The sequence below is a fragment of the Sarcophilus harrisii genome, chromosome 3, assembly GCF_902635505.1.
Source record: "Sarcophilus harrisii chromosome 3, mSarHar1.11, whole genome shotgun sequence".
Taxonomy (NCBI): domain Eukaryota; kingdom Metazoa; phylum Chordata; class Mammalia; order Dasyuromorphia; family Dasyuridae; genus Sarcophilus; species Sarcophilus harrisii.
In genome coordinates this window covers 490,191,222-490,208,488 of record NC_045428.1, presented here as the reverse complement: position 1 = coordinate 490,208,488, position 17,267 = coordinate 490,191,222, and the positions used below count along the sequence as shown (strand labels likewise).

At 39.1% G+C, this 17,267-nt stretch overlaps 1 protein-coding gene across 1 annotated transcript in view; it reads left to right on the top strand.

Annotated features, from left to right (window-relative positions):
• The window catches only part of DRD2 (dopamine receptor D2), a 100,954-nt gene that overhangs the window by 63,877 nt on the left and 19,810 nt on the right, over positions 1–17,267 (top strand). The window contains exon 2 of the mRNA XM_003764217.4: positions 4,241–4,562. Within this exon, the coding sequence (XP_003764265.2) occupies positions 4,278–4,562 (285 nt within the window). The 5' untranslated portion in view covers positions 4,241–4,277. The remainder of the gene's footprint in view (positions 1–4,240; positions 4,563–17,267) is intronic.

The window sequence follows — 17,267 nt, the reverse complement described above, 5'->3', positions numbered from 1 at the left end:
TATGTAGGACATTAAAATTTGCAAAGTACTTTACATATATTATCTCAGTTGGTTTCACTGATTCCCAAACTGCTCCTTAGTCGGCCGTTACACTTAATTTCTAGGTCTTTTGTCCTACTCTTACCCAGAGATTGAGTTTCGAGGTCTCTTTAACCTAGAATCTACTGACCCAGAGCAATTCTGACCTGCTTGGAATACCTACTCTGCCCTGAGTCACCAAGCCTCCAAGTCCTTTAACAGTAAAGTTCTTTCCCCAGCACTGGCTCCTCCCTTTTCTATCACTCATACTATTAATAGAGTAGGATTATATTTCACACCTTCTGCAGGGTTTTATTTATTTACCTTCATTGTAGAGGCTATATCTATTCTGTATCACCAGAACACTGTAGTCCTTCCTTACTCCCCACCCCAAATGTTCAAAGGCTGGATTTAGAACTGAGATCCATCGCCATTTGCCTCCTCTGTCCTGTTTCATATGAGCACATGAACAAAGAGATACCTTATCAGTCCCCCATAATTAACATGCACCTAAACATAATAATAATAGCTAATATTAATATAGTACTTGCTGTGTGCCTGTGCTAAGCTCTCTATAATTTAGCTACCTATCTAGACATCAGGTTTATCTGCTTCAGGACCTCAGACAGCAGGTCTCTTGTTGTCAAGATTCCATTCACAATAAGACTTCAGGTACCAGCGTGATTCCCATGCAGAGCATCTTCTGACTATATGAGAGGATTCAAAACCAAACCAAAACAACACCTAGTGCTAAATATGAATCTGGGGCTCCTGAAAGCCTAGGTCCACCCAAGTACTTCCTTATCCAGATGCCTTAGCCTTCTCTATTGATATTTGAAAGAGAATAAACCAAAAACTCCATTCATCCTCCAAGTCCTTCATTCAAAGGAAGCACTGCAGTCAAATGCACATCCTCAACCTGTGGCTGACAAACTCAACTTCCTCTTCTCCCAAGCCCACTGATTCTGTGCTCTCTTCCTCTCATACTCCCTGTTTCTTGCAGTCATGGAAACCTGGCCTCCCCCAGAAGACAGTAAATCCCTGATTACCCTCCCCAGCAATGTCTGACACATGAATCCAAGAGGACCAGAGGCATATTCTTTGTTCCTAATTGCCATTTCTTCCTCTGCTGCCATTGCCCAACAACTCCTCCTCCTTTTAAGTTTAACTTCAGATTCCTGTCTCATCTAGTAATGTGACTGTCCCTCCTTGACCACTATTTCAGGAAAAGCTCAGTGATGTTTCAACTTACTTCTTATACAGCCTCTCCAAAAAGCTTGCTCCTGGGTGAATAAAATTTTCTTTCCTCCTCTCATTCCTTTTTCTTTCTAGTTTGAGAATCATGAATCAGAACCAAATTATCTCTATCATTGTTCCTGGATAGGGTATGTCAACTTATTTTTCTCTGATTGCTTTCACCATTCCTTTTGCTTTAGGGATGAAATTACCTGTCCTAAACTCTTACTCCCCTTTGTGTGCTGTTTCACCTTTTAGCATGTAATCTCCTTCAAGGTGGGAACTGTCTTCACTTTAGTATTTGTGTTCCTACCACTGAGCTTAGCACTTGGCACAAGCTAAGCCTTAATGCATGGTTTTTTTCATTCATTCTTACCTTAGATCTTACATATTATCACTCATGGATGTTCTACATCTGTGATGCAGAAATTATTCTCTCTGATCATAATATCTGATTTTCTCTCTTTGTTTTTCTCTCTTTGTTTCACTTCTCCTAACCCATTCATTTTTCATTTTTACCACAATTTCCAATCACTCCATGTCTTCCTACTTTCCCAATTGATTATCATCCCTAATCTGATCTCATTTTCTTCCCTCTGTGGTCTTGATTTTATAATTATCCAATTCAACTACAAACTATTCTCTGCTCCTGAATCCCTTTCCTCCTTTGCTCTGTGATTGTTCATACCTTGCTAAATACTAGCCTTGGTTCACCTCTACCATTCACCTTCTTGTGCATTCCATTTCAGCCAAAATGGCCCACTTATTGGTCCTTGAAGAAACTGTCTGAACTGCATTTTTCTGTTCTTAAAAATGAGAGTGATTTCAACTATATAGAAATGGGTTTGATTCTCTTTAGAGGAAATTTCCCAATTCTATAAATCTTCAAATAAAAGTTGAGGAATGTGAAGGGAATTTCTCTTTTGGTATAGATTCAACTAGATAACATTTAGGGTTATCTTTCAACAGTGGGTCTCTTAGTATATAAGCTTTTGGGTCCCTTCAACTTTAGAGTTTGGGGAAATAGCTACTAGTTATGCAAGGAACTTCCCAAGCCACTAACACTGGGGTGAAAACATCATATTCTATTCCATAGATCTTTCTGTGAAGTCTACAGAAACTTTCAAGGAGACAAGTCCAAACCCAGTTCTATGGGGCAATTTCATAGATAGTGATGCCAAAGTTAGTAAGCTACCTTCAGTTTAATTCTGAAGCAGTTATTAAGCATTGCAGTCACTATGTTATGCAATGGAGATACAAAGCAAAAGTGAGAATAGTTTTTGTCCCCAAGGACTACTTAAAAGAAAGTAGTCTACTGAAAGGAAGAAAAATACAAATACATAGGTAAAGAAATAAAGATAAATACAAAATACAAAGTATTTGAGGAGGGGGCAGTCACTAAGGGCTGGAAAATATAGGAAGAAGTCTCTTGTTAGAACCGGTGCTTGATTTGAGCTTTCAAGGGAGCTAGGGGTTACAGGAAGTGGAAGCTGAAGATGGAGGTATTTCAGGCATTTGCCTATACAAGGATATAAAGGTAGAAAATAGGATTGTCATGTATAGGGAAAAGAAAATGAGCCATTTTGTTAGAAATAGAGATCAAATTAGGGGGAGTTATATGTAATCATCCTATAAAGATAAATTGAAATCAGATCATGAGGGAGTTTGAGTGCCCAACAGAGGCTTTTCCATCTTATCTTAGAAGCAGCAAGAAACACATCAAGTTCATAAATATGGTGTATACATTTATATATCACTTGCCTCCCATATTAGAATGCAAACTCCTTGCAAATAGAGATTATTTCATGCTTCTTATCTGTATCCCTAGCGTCTAACTCCATTCCTGATCTATAGTAGATACATAATAAATTCTATTGATTGATTGATTGGATTGGACTGACAAGGCCAGACTTGACATGAACATTTTTAGGGGGAATTCTAGCTAAGAAAAGGTCATTCCATATTCAATTTGCATTTGTTTCCTTTAGTGATTGCCTTAGAGCTGGGAACTCTTTTAACCTACATCTCTGTCAAACTAGACACCAGCTATATTCAAAGATAATTTTCCCAGTGTAAACATCAAGGGTAGCAGCAAGTCAAAAAAATGACCTTTTTGGGTTAGTCTCCATGATTGGATCTAGTCTCTATGAACTCAAAGTCATGGAGGTTAAAGGAAGAACTGTGACATATTACATTTTCATGTGTAAATATCATCTTCTCAAGTAAAATACAATTGCCTTAAGAGCAGGAATTATATCACATCAATTGTTATGTAGTCCTTCCCTCCAGAGTGCCTAGAGTTCAGTGTTGACCATTTACAGTGATTCTTAAACTTCTGTTTTCAGTATCTTTATCCTATTAAAAATTATTGAGGATCTCTCCAAAGTGTTTTTGTTTATCTGGGTTATATTTATAGACATTGGAAATGTCTATTGGACATTTTGGAATTAAAATTCCATAGTGGAAATATAAACTATTTTTGAATTTACAGACCCTCTAAAAGGGTTTCAGAGATCCCCCGGATTCTCTAGACCATACTTTGAGAACCACTGATTTAATAGGTGTTAATGATGTCTGGTTCACTAGGCAAATGGTACAAAAATTATGTATTTATGGTATTGATGTTCTGCCATGCTTTGGGGAGTCAGAATCATATGCATCTGTGAAACAAACTAGGTTAACCCTCCTCAATCCCCTACTTACACTTGGACAACCCAGACCATCATTTTCCAGGTCAAATAATCAGTGTTTTCCTATGGGAGCACTGGTGATTGGTATAGCATTTTCCCCATTCCTTCTAAAAGTTGGCAGAGAGGATGGGATTGAGGATCCAAGAGCTGGGAGATGGTTCTCTGGGTTCTCTCACTGGCTAGAAAGCAGCTGCTTTCTTCCCTCCCCTCATTATGGACAAGACCCCTGTGCTGTCTGACCCAACACTGCTCCTGCTTCATCATCCTTCCAGCTTATTCCCTGTGTCTCTTTTTAGGAACAGAGCTCAGCTGGCCAGTGGCTCCATTGCTCCCATGGATCCCTTGAACCTGTCCTGGTATGATGATGATCTGGACGGCCGGAATTGGTCCCAGTCTTTGAATGGGTCTGAGGCAAAGGCAGACAAGCCCCACTACAACTACTATGCCATGCTACTCACTCTGCTCATCTTTGTCATCGTCTTTGGTAATGTGCTGGTGTGCATGGCGGTGTCTCGGGAGAAGGCGCTCCAGACCACCACCAACTATTTAATTGTCAGCCTCGCTGTGGCTGACCTCCTCGTGGCCACGCTGGTCATGCCCTGGGTCGTCTACCTGGAGGTAGGTCTATACTTTTCCCCTAACACTAACCCTTTTCTCTTCCCACAGTCTTACCCCCTTCAGAAGAATAATGGGGCTCCCAGTTCTCACCATTAAATCACCAGGTAGCTTCAACATGTGCCTTCCCTCTCAGGCTTCATCTTTTTTCCTCTGTAAAATGGGGGGAGTATACTTCCCTCTTCAACCTCTTCATTTTGTGGAATGCTCATAACATGACTAATCCCATAGTTCTGGGTAAAACAGCCGAGATTTAGAAAAGGTGATACCACAATACGTGATCATCACACTAGAAGAAAAAGCCTTTGATGATTTTCTTTCTAAGTCTCCCATCAGAACCTGAAAGGGATTTGACAGGAACTGGCTTATGTTGTATGAATCAGTTTGGCTTGTTCTATAAATCATTAAATGATTGAATGCTTGGATTCTTCCTGTGTCCTCTATGTTGGAACCTTTTTCTTTCTCTTAAGAAACCTCAACTGTCACCCAAGTTTGAAGTAGAAAAAGAGAGAGGTTAGCTGTGCAGTGACAGTCCCTTATGACAGCATTAGTTCAGGGATGCAGGAAGGGATGATAGTGGAACTTCAAGTTGCCATTTTGGTACCAATTGGGTGGAAGGAATGAATTTAATAATGAATTTGTGTCCCCTGAGAGTTGTGGAATCACTAACTATGGAATGTTCCTATACATATTCTTTCTCCTGCTGTACTTTCTGACTTCTCTATTATCTCCTGAATGTTAACGATAATGGAAAGAGAATTAGATTTCCAGTTAAAGATTATACACACACACACACACACACACACACACACCCCTACATATGTATGTATGTATGTACATGTGTGTATGTATATTGTGTTATATTATATATATTCTATAATAGCATATTATATATTATGAAGTATATTACGTACTATTTTATATTGTTAACCATTACATATAATATGTATGTTACAATGTATATTATATATTTAGCATGTGTTTGCATATATATACACACATACATATATAGATGAAATATAATGTATAAGATATAATATATACCATAATTAAGGCTAGCTATTATCATATGATTAGACAGGTCCAGAACAAAGACTGAAGAGGAAAATGATTCCAGACCAAAAGCTAAAGATATTTTTTCACTTCAGATGAGTACATATGACAACCAACATCCATTTAGAACTTTATAATTTACAAAGTGTTCTCTTTAAATCACCATGTGAGGGAAGTAGTACAAATATTAATATTTCCATTTTGTAGATCAAGCACTGAGATGAAATGACTTGCTCAAGGTTACATGACTGATACATAACAGACCCAGTATTTCAAATTCAATTCATTAAACATATATTAAGTGCCAACTATATGCTCAGCTCTGCAGATATAAAAAGAGGCAAAAGTCTATTTCCTGTACTCAATGAGCTTACCATCTGGTGTGAGGGACAACATGTAAACATATATGTACAAAGCAAACTATATACAGGATAAATAGGAAATAACTAACAGAGGAACTAAGCATAGGAATTAAGGGAGACTGAGGAAGGCTTCCTGTAGAAGATGGGATTTTAGTTAGAGATTAAAGAAAGGCAGAAAGGTCAGTAGTCTGAGTCTTCCACTTTAGACACAGTGCTCTTTCCACTGTACCTCAGTTCCAGCCTCTGAACTTTATTGCTTTTCCCCTGACCTAATCAAGGCCAATTTCATTACAGCTCTGCCAAAAGACAGAGCTCTAGATCCCCAGAGAAAAGACAAAGGCCATAACTATAAGGGAGGATTGCCCTGCAGAGCTGCAGTTGGTGACTGCCGGGCAGGGCCATCCTGGGTGGGGTGCAGGTAGTGGGGCAGATAGGATCTGCAGAAGAGAGGAATTACTCAGAAATGTGGTCCCTTCCCTGCCTCTACCTTCCGCCCATGATGTCTTTTTTCTGGAATTCACAGACTCCAGGTGACGAGGCTGGGTGGTCAGGGGTGGATCTGATGAATTCAACCATGCACACATTAATAGGTTCAGCTGCTGCAGAAGGCTCACAGCAACTCTGGGAGCAAAATGACTGATATGATGGCTGAAGGAGGGTGTTCCTTCTGGTGACTGGCCCAGCCCCTGATGCAAATAAGACCAACAATGAGGGGTCACTATTGTAGGAAGTTTCTGGGGTCCAGAAGCCAGATCATTGAAATGGTGACCTGACCCTCCCCCTTAGGGAGGACCTAATGGGAGGGATCAGAGTTCTCACACTCCAAAGAACAGGCAGCTAAAGTCTCATTCTTCTTCCTTCCATGTTTTTTAAAACAAAAAGACAAATGAGAGGGAATCACCAACCTCAACTCCAGGCCAGAGGAGTGATGTTTTAGATTGTGCTGTCCATATGCTCTTAAGGGAAGATATCGCTATTATTCTGATAGTCCCAACCACAGAGCTGGCAGGGTCAATCTCCAGGATTTGGGGGAATACAAAGGCTACGTTCATGCCAGCAATGCTGGTTCTTACTAGTATTCCTCAGATGGGCTTTATTCAGAACTCTGGATAGTGCTACAGTGGAGAGAGGAATGAATCTTGGAGTCAGTAAAGTTGAGTTCAAATCCTACCTCAGATAGTAGAAAATATCACCATTGCACACTTAAAGTGCTAGATAAGTGTTTAGCTATTGCCATCATTGTTATTATCATTATTATCATTCTTATAATCCCATCATTAGGTGTCACTAGAGTAGCAACCTATATCCCAGACTTTAAGACTGAAGGAGTTTAAATGGTCCCAACATGCTTGTCATTCTGCTTACCATTAAAAGGCTTACAAAGCTTTTTCCTGTCATCACTCTTTAAAATGGGTGGTCAAGAATTACTCTCTCCATTTTGCAGATGAGGAAACTGAGAGGTTGATAGACTTGCTTATAGTCACACAGGGGCCATCTTAGCTAAGATATGAATCCAGGTTTCTTGACTTCAAATCTGAGTGTTTTTCCATGACAGAGTAATTGTCTCTCCTAAGCTACACTGCTTACAAGTCATATCACACCTAATCTATTCCAGAGGGGTGGTAGAACAGCTTCCTACTTTCTTCTTTTCCTTTTTTTTTTTAACCAAAGGTACCTTTATTTAAGAGAAGAGGTCACAGACAAAATGAAGAGGTAAAATAAGCACTAGGAGTGATAAATAGAAATAGAGCAATAGAGTTAGCAAGGTAAGGGGTTTGAAAGAAGTCATTAAAGGAATATACTTTGAGGTATGAGTTTGCCATTGACTGGCAGGTTAACAGATCTAGAGGAAGGAGAAATGCATCATTAAAGGGAAGATGCTATGAGGAGGGAGAGAGTACTTCATAGTAGGTTTAGTCCTGAAAAGGACTTAGCCAAACAGTTTATTCATTTAAAATGACTAAGGAAAAAAGAAATAACAATCTCCCTTAGTCACTCATTTCAGTGTCTTATAATTCTGAATCTTAAAAAGTTCTTGCTTAGAATTGACCTAAATCCAACTACTTCAATGGAAGCCAATGCCCATAACAAAACCCAGTTTGGAAGGAAGAGAAGTCTCCTCTCTGTGTTTAGGAAACAGATGTATTTAATGTCTATTACTTATGCTGAATAGGGGGCAGCAGATGCAGAAAAATCAGAGATTAACAAGCAAACCCAGCCTGCCCTAAGGTTAGATGGCTGCCCAGCAGAGGCTGTTTTATGAATCATGTTGGAAGAGAAAAATCAGAGCAAAAGGGAAAAACCATAGAAAAGATAAGGAGAAAAACGAAGTGAACATGTGTTGATTTACATTCAGTCTCCATAGATCTTTCTCTGGATGCAGATGGTATTTTCTGTCCAAAGTCTATTGGGATTGAATTCACATTCACATTCTTGCTGTTAATATGTGTAATGTATTCTTGGTTCTGCTTGTTTTGCTCAGTTCATGTAAATCTTTCCAGGCCTTTCTAAAATCATCATTTTTTTGTTCATCATTTTTTATAGAACAATATTCCATTTTTTTATATAACACAACTTGTTCAGCCATGTCTGACTGATGGGCACCTACTAATTTTCCAAATGATGGGCATCATTTCTAATTCTTTGCTACCACAAAAAGAGCTGCTACAAACATTTTTGCACATGTGGGTCCTTTTCCCTCCTTTTAGGTATTTTTGGGATAGAGACCCAGCAATGGCACTGCTGGGTCAAAGGGTATGCACATTTTATAGCACTTTGGGCATAGTTCCAAATTGCTCTCCAGAATGGTTTTCCATTTATTTTGGTATTTCCATTTCCATGCTATTATTTTCCAGTTTTCCCAGCAATTTTTATCAAATAATGAGTTCTTATTAAAGAAGCTGGAGTCTTTTATCAAATATTACTAGATGGCTATTGGTCTTGATTATTGTGTCATGTGTATCTAATCTATTCCACTGATTCACCATTCTATTTCTTAACCAGTACCAAATAGTTTTGATGACTGCTGCTTTATAATATAATTTTAGGCTTGGTATTGCTAAGTCATCAATTTCCTTGATATTCTTGATCTTTTGTTTTTCCAGTTGAATTTTGTTTTTATTTTTTCTAGTTCTATCAAATAATTTTTTGGCAATTTAATTGTTATGGCACTGAACAAGCAGAGCAATTTAGGCAGAATTGTTATTTTTATTATATTAGCTTGGCCTACCTATAAGCAATGGATATTTTTCCAGTTGTTTAGATCTGATTTTATTTATGTGAGAAGTGTTTTGTAATTGTGTTCAGGGTCTTGGCAGGTAGACTCTCAAATATTTTATTTTATCTACAGTTACTTTAATGTAATTTCTTGTTCTATCTCTTTAGGATGGGATTTGTCAGTAATATATAGGAAAGCTAATGATTTATGTGAGTTTATTTCATATCCTGAAACTTTGCTAAAGCTGTGAATTGTTTCGAATAGGTTTTTGGATGATTTTCTAGGATTCTCTAAGTATATCATCCTCTACAAAGAATGATAGTTTTATTTCCTCATTGTCTATTTTTTTCTTTTCTTATTGCTAAAGCCAACATTTCTAATACAATGTTGAATAATGGTGATAATGGACATTTTTGTTTCACCCCTGATCTTATTGGGAATGCATCCAGTTTCATTTCATTACAAATAATGCTTGCTGTTGGTTTTAGATAGATAGATACTGCTTTTTATTATGCTTTATTATTATTAAAAGCTCCCTTTTTCCCTATGAAGAGCAGCTGTGTAAAGCAAAAAGGTGAGAACTTTGTACCTAGTGTAAGAAACATCCTATATGCATAAATTATTCCCCACTCCCCACACCATCACCTTACACTCAGTTATAGAGCCCAAATAAATTGAGTCACTGCTTTCAAAACTCTGAGGAAAGAGCAATAAGAATTCACCAGAATATAAAATTTGTTATTGAATCATTTTCTGTGACCCCATTTGGGATTTTCTTGGCCAAGATACTAGATTGGTTTGCCATTTTCTTCTCCAGCTCATTTTACAGAGCAGGAAACTGAGGTAAACAGGGTAAAGTGATTTGCTCAGGGTCACACAGCTACTGAGTATCTGAGGCCATATTTGAACTCCTGAAGATAAGTTTTCCTGACTCCTGGTACAGTGCTCTGTCCACTTTATCCCCTGTCTGAGTTTGATTGGGAATCTGCTCTTGAAAAAGGGACTACCTCTCTGGAACTCAATTTGCTCAACTGACAAAGGTTGGGGGGGGGGGGGGGGGGGGGGGGGGGGGAGAGGAGCTAGTATGCTAGATAAGCCCTTATGATCCTATCCAGCTGTAAATCTGAGATCAGAAACCAAGTATAAAAACCTGGAGTCACAGGTTTTTTATTTTCATTCTTTTACTTGTAGCCTCATTAGTCAAAATATTTTTTGTGGTGGTTATGCTGGGACTATGGTGTCAGGCTAAGAAGAGAGAAGGCTGAGACTTGAGCTGGGGATGGAGGGAGAAATGGGCCACGTAGCAGGTAAAGGGAACATGCAGTTGTATTGGAGTCACCTCTCTGATGGACTATCACCTGTCTTCCAATCCCGCTGTTAATTGATCCAATTAGAGCTCCTTTCCACCACTTTGGAGACACCTGCTCTAGAAGAAAAGGTACACAGTGATATGGGGAAATGCAGGCAGGAAAGGGGACTTTCTGGGATGCCTCTATAACTCATCCAGAAACCTTTACCCAGCCAAACACATCCCCAGAGTTCCCTGGGGCACAGGTGTCTGGTGCGCCCCTGTTACACTGTTTGAGACTCGGGAATCAAATCATCCAAGATACCAGGGGCTCTCTGGAGCTCTCTCAGCGTGGTTCTGCTCCCTGTCAAGCCATGGCCCAGTTTCAGGTTCAGGAAGCAATATTTTCTTGTTCCCACTCAGGGTTTGTAGGAAAGAGCCTTGGTGGATGCTCTGTGGACTGATCTAGGAGAAAGGTACTTAGCACGGCTCCCTTTAAATCCGTAACTACAAATCAGACCTCCGAGTAAAGGATCAGTGTAATAAAGTGCAGTGGATAGGGATTGGACTTGCAGTCAGCAAGATCAGGATTCAAATCCTAGTTCTGATAATTACTTATCATGTAGCCCTTAATGTCCTCCAGCCACAGATCTCTTTATTATCATTATTGTTACTTATTACTATTATTAATGAAGAAGTTTGGATCTAATGCCCTCTGAAGTCCCATGCTCCTAAGAAAGGAAGTGGAGCAGACCTTGTACTTACAAGGGAGTCAAGGTATGGAATTGGCAGGAGCCAGGAGGGGAGGGAGAAAACAGGTACGGCAGACAGTATGACCATGGGTGAGATCCAGGGAGAGATCTCTGACCTTTCTCAGCTCTGCAGGCCCCACTTTCCCAAACCCACCTCTGCGTCCAAATTCCACAGCCTTGTCAGCTCCTTCAGGGTCCCAAGGCATGAGATGGAGAGGATAGTGAGCACAGTGGAGAGGAATAAGACTAATACCTGTGCCCAAGCCAACGTCTTGGCTGATCTACCCTAGCTACAATCTGCTCCTTTTCCCAGGAACACAGAATCCTAGATTTAGAGCTGGGCTGAAGCTCAGACGTCATCTGGACTGCTTAAGTTCTAAGATGTTTAAATTCCTGTCGTGTCTTCAGATCACAAATTCTCACTTATAAGAAATCAGGCTTGAATAAAGCAAGAGCATTAACAATCTACACCAGTGTGGTGTCGTGGAAAGAGCACCAGACTGGGCGCTGGACTGAGGTCTTTCACTAACTGTCCATGGGAACTTGGGCAACTTATTATCTCTGGCCACAGTTTCCTCATTTGTAAAACTTGGAATGATTACTAAGATCCCTTCTAGATATAAAATCCTATGAGTCTACCTTCCCTCCCCAACCTGTACCTCCTAATCAATGAGGTATTCTTTGAATTTAGTGGGAGTTTAGTTTAGTTAAGACTCAGGAAAGGAGGAGAGGGGAGAGGAATAGCCATCATGAAGGAGTGAAAAGTATTTATTAAACATCCTTAAGTTTCAGTACTAAGCAGTTAGATGACATATTGGAAACAGTACTGAACTTGTGGTCAGGAAGAACAGAGTTCAAATCCTGTTTCAGGCATTTACAGTGTGACTCTAGGCACCTCTCAGTCTCATTTTCCTTTTTTTGTAAAATGGGGATAATAATAATAACAGCACCTTCCTCCCGATATAATCTAGATAAAGCTCTTGCAAATCACAAAGTGCTATAGACATGCTACCTATTATTATTTTTATTTTCTCTAACTTTTTTTGGTGATCTCATAAGCCTTGGGTTTAATTGTCTTCTCTAGGCATATGGCTCCAAGATCTATGTATCTAACCCTATTCTTCCCCCCTCATCTCTTCCTCCCTCCTTCTCTTTCTCCCTCTCCCTCTTCTTCTCCCTATCCCTTTCTGTCTCCCCCTCCTCCTCCCCATTCTTCTTCCTCTCTTCCTTCTCCTTCCCCTCCCCCTCTCTTTCTTTGTTCTTTTTCTTTTTTGTTCTCTTTTCTCTCTTTTTCTTCCTCCTGCTGTCTATCCCTTTTTCTTCCCCTCTCTGTCTCTCTGTGTCTCTCTTTCTGTGTCTTTCTCTCTGTTTCTCTCTCTCTCTCTCTCTCTCTTTCTCTGTCTGTCTCTTTTTTTCTGTCTCTGGGTTTTTCTCTGTGTCATTTTCTCTGTCTCTATCTGTTTATTTTTCTGTTTCTCTCTCTCTTTGTCTCTCTCTGTGTGTCTCTCTCTTTCTGTCTCTAGGTTTTTCTCTGTGTCTCTCATTTTCTCTGTATCTGTTTCTCTCTCTCTCTCTCTCTCTCTCTCTCTCTCTCTCTCTCTCTCTCTTTCTCTCTCTCTCTCTCTCTCTCTCCAGTTCTGCATCATCAACTACCTATTGGATATTTCAAACTGGATGTCTAATAAACATTTTAAGCAAATGGAATCCACAACAGAATTCATTATCTTTACCCTAAAACCCTCCTTCCTATCAAACTTCCCAGTTTCTGACAGCACCATTCTTCTAGTCATCTGGGTTCATAGCCTTGACATTATCCTCAATTTCACACTCTCCTTCACCTAACATGTCTAACCAGTTGCCAAATCTTGCCATTTGTATCTCTACCACATCTCTCACATCTCTCCCTTTTGGTCTAGTTACAAAGTAATCATCTTAGTTCATGTTTGGCCTAAACCATTGCAATGACCTCCTAATTGGTCTCTCTTCCTCAAATCTTTCTCCCTGTTAATACATCTTCTACTCAGTTGCCAAGTGATTTCCCTTAAGCATAGATTTAAGCATGTCACTATCCCACTCAACAAACTCCAGTGGCTCTCTATTGCTTCTAAGATAAAATATAAAATCTTTTGTTTGGCTTGGGGCTACTTATCTTGCCAGCCTTCCCATACGCTATGGTTTAGTCTAACAGAACTTTTCTCTGTTCTCCACACATAGAACTTCAGTTCCTGTTTTTATGCCCCCCCCTTTTTTTCTTTAAAAAAAATCACATTCTACCCTCCTTTATACTGCACTAAATCTGTAAGTAGTTCAGCCTGAGGGATTGTGGAAGAGGGAAATCAGACAAGCCTTAAGAGAAATCTCTAAATTGCTTATTTCAAGACAACTTAAAAACCATCTTCTCCAGTAAAGCTTTCCTGATCCATCCAACTGTTAGGACCCTCTCTCCCTTTCTCCTTAACTATCTTAGATTTATTTGGTATTTACTTTCCATTTATTTGTATTTATTTTACATATAGGTACTTCTTACTCTAAGAACATAAGCTCCTTGAGGGCAAAGACTATAATTAGTCATTACATCTCTAATGTCTAGCTCCTATCTGACACTTGGCATATGCTTAATGAATGTTTGTGCATTAATTAATTAATTATGGTCTGAGACTGGGAAGCAGGTGTCATTTACTGAGGATTGGATAAAGTATATGTGTCAGGTACTGTAGTGACCTCTAGAAATATACATACAAAAATGAGACAGTCATTCCCCTCCAGGAGATTCTAATAAATTGGAGGAGATAAAATATATACAAGATCTGAGATATCAAGGGAGGGGGCTGTCTGGAAAGTCACAGGGATGACAGGCAAGTTGATCCATAGAGCAATACACTGACACATCCTTTTCAGATACACTGCTCTAGCTAGGGTGGCAGCAGAATAAATGACAAAATGACTGGCTGGGATATAGAACAGAATCACATTGAGAAAATCTTAATTGTTATCACCCATTTTCTCTCTTTCCTTTAAGCCTATGTAGGATGGGAAGGGGAAGGAAAGGAGAAAAACAGCATTTAATAAGCAAATTTAAATTTTATTAAAGCTTTGCAAATTTTATTTTATTTGATCCTTCAAAACAACCTTGAGAGGCAGCTGCTATTATTATCCCCATTTTTGCAAATGAGGAAACTGAGGAAAGTAGAAATTAAATGATTTGACCAGGATCACACAGCTAATAAGTGTCTGAGACAGAATTTGAGTGCACTTTCCTGATTCCAAGTACAACTTTCTTACCCACTACCCTCTAGCTGCTTCTGATAGCCTGCCACTCTTCATATAGATAAGTATGAAGTGTTCCATCACTGTTGGCACAATGCCCAAATCCCTTTCCCCAGAGAAAGCTTAGACTGAGAAGCAGCTGCCAACTGATGAAGGCTGGTTAAAGTGTCTTTGCAGGTAAAAAAAAAAAAGTTTTCCTATTCTGACGTTTCTTCCCCGCTTCCTTCCTTCTCCCTTCCTTCTTCTCCAGGCGTTTTGATGGCCCATCCAGCTGTCATTAAATATCATTAAAGAGCCTCGCCCCAATTTGTTAGCTTTCAAAAAGCTCCCAGTGAAGATCAGGAAACCCAGGAGAAGAATCTTCAAGTCATCTTTCTATTTCAGAACCCAAACAATAATACTCTGGAGGGGTGGGTAGGAGGTTTCCTGTCTTCCAAATAGAGGCTTCTTTCCTCAGCATCTGGTGATAGTTGCTCCAATGCCCACTATCGGGCTTAAATGCTGAGTTTAGATTCATGCTCCAGAGCCTGAGAAAGCAGTGACTGGAACAGGACAAGTTATAATTAGTTCCCACATTATGACATATGTCAGAGTCAGCACTCCTCAACTACATCTCTCAGGGAGGAAGAGGAAAACATTTCTTTCTTTCCTGTTTTATATATTTTTTTTAATCTTCTATTGCTAAAAGGAAAAAAAATCAGCCTTGATCTATGGGATTCTTGGGAAAGCTGTACCCTAACTTTCCTCCCACTTACCCCCTGTGGACTATACTCATTTTAAGTAGAGAGTGTGCTTTAATTGCAGTTTGGAGAATGTGAGTCAGTGCTAAAAAGTCTTTCATTATTCTTATGCTACTGATTCTATGGACTTTCTCCACTATGTCATGCCATCCTTGCAGTCTCTCTGGTCAGTTCCTCCCAGAATCTTTCTTTATGGAAAATTCTTAAGCTAATCTCATTAACTTCTTCATTACTCTCCAAGTTCCATTCCTAATACCACAGACTTTTTTCACTATGTCCCTGCACTGTATCTTTACCCTCTCTTCTTTCTTCCCCATTAGAATGTGAGCTCCTTGAGGACAGGGCTTTTATTTTTTTCTTGATTTTCCTTTGTGTTTCCAATTTAGCAGAGTGCCTGGCAAATAGTAAGGACTTAATAAATGAATGTTGATTTGAGTATGGAAGGATTTCTAAACACTGAGGATTCAAAGATTTTAGAATATGACCAAAGCAAGGCTATGACAGCCTTTTAGAGGTTTTTTTTTTTTTTTTTTTTTTTTTTTTTTTTTTGGCATTGTACAAAAATGAATGAATTAGATTTGGCTCTGATACTTACTGAACCTCAGTTCTTATGTCAAGTCAATGAATATTTGTTAAGTCTTACAGATATAACCCCCCCAAAAAGTTCTTTCCCTCAAGGAACTTAACTTCTGATGGACGGAAACTGAAAAGGAGGCAAGGGAGGGAGGGAAGACACTGGCATATAGTGTGATCACAAAGCCTGAAAAATAAAATAAAGGGTGGCTAATCTGAACCCTTCCTCAAAATGGAGAAAACCTCCATTTTGAAACTTGCCAATGAAAATAACTTATATACAGGAGAAGAAGGTCAGAGAGATAGAGGAGGAAGGCAGCTGAAATATGGTGACCAAGTCTGGAAAGTGAAGCAAAGTTGGTCTGGGCTTTTCTTCAAAATGGAGGTTTTGGAAGGAATTGACCAATGGGAGAAGGTATAGTGAAAAGGGGGGTACTGATGATAGTTATGTGATACTGGCAATTCACTGGTTTGTAGTATTGTAATTAATTTTAATAAATATTTATTGTCCACCAAATTCTGGGCACTATGTTGGGCACTCGGGAAAAAGTAAAATAAATATCAAGTAATTTGGATGGAGTTACTAACAAGTGAAGAATCAGGAAAAATTAAATTTCCTCATAGAAAGGAAAACTTGGAAGTGAGTCTTAAATGAAGCCAGTGGAAAAAATGCTGAACGAGGAATAGAAGACTGGATTGAAATCCTGGTCCTGCTGTTTACTACCTTAATGCTTCTGAACAAATCACATTATCTCTCTGGGTCTTAGCTTCCTCATCTGTGAAATAGGAATCTGTGTCAAACTAGATGATCTCTAAAGTCCTTTTCAGTTCTAAATCTGTGATCTCTCAGAGCCTGAGTTTCTACATCTGTAAAATGGAGATAACACTACTTGCACCAATCTATTTTGTGGAGGGTGGGGCAAGAAAAGAGTTTATTTAAATGCTATAGAAATCTGAGTTGTTAACATATTGATGATGATGATAATGATGATGGTGATGATGATGGTGACAGTTATGTTAATAATGATAATGATAACAATGAAGATTGTAATAGGTACAGTAAGAGGATGGATATAGAGAAATACTTACCCTTCCTTCTTTACAATTTTGTAAAGTTCAAATAATAATCATAGTTAATATTTATATGGCCCCTTCAGGCTTCCATTTTGTGAGTGCTAGTATTATCGCCTTGTTACAGATTAGGAAACTGAGGCTGAGGGCGATCAATTGACTTGCCCAAGGTCACACAGCTAGTAAGTGTCTAAGGCAGGATTTGAACTTCCTGACTCCAGGTCTTACACTTCATATACTGCATTACTTATATGCTTTATGAGAAAACATTCAAAATTGCCCTGTATGTGGTAGGAATACTCTGGTCTATATGGTCTATGTCTTTGAGGATACTGAATATGCCTTCTTGACCCATTCATCTTACTTTCTTAAAATTGAAAGCATA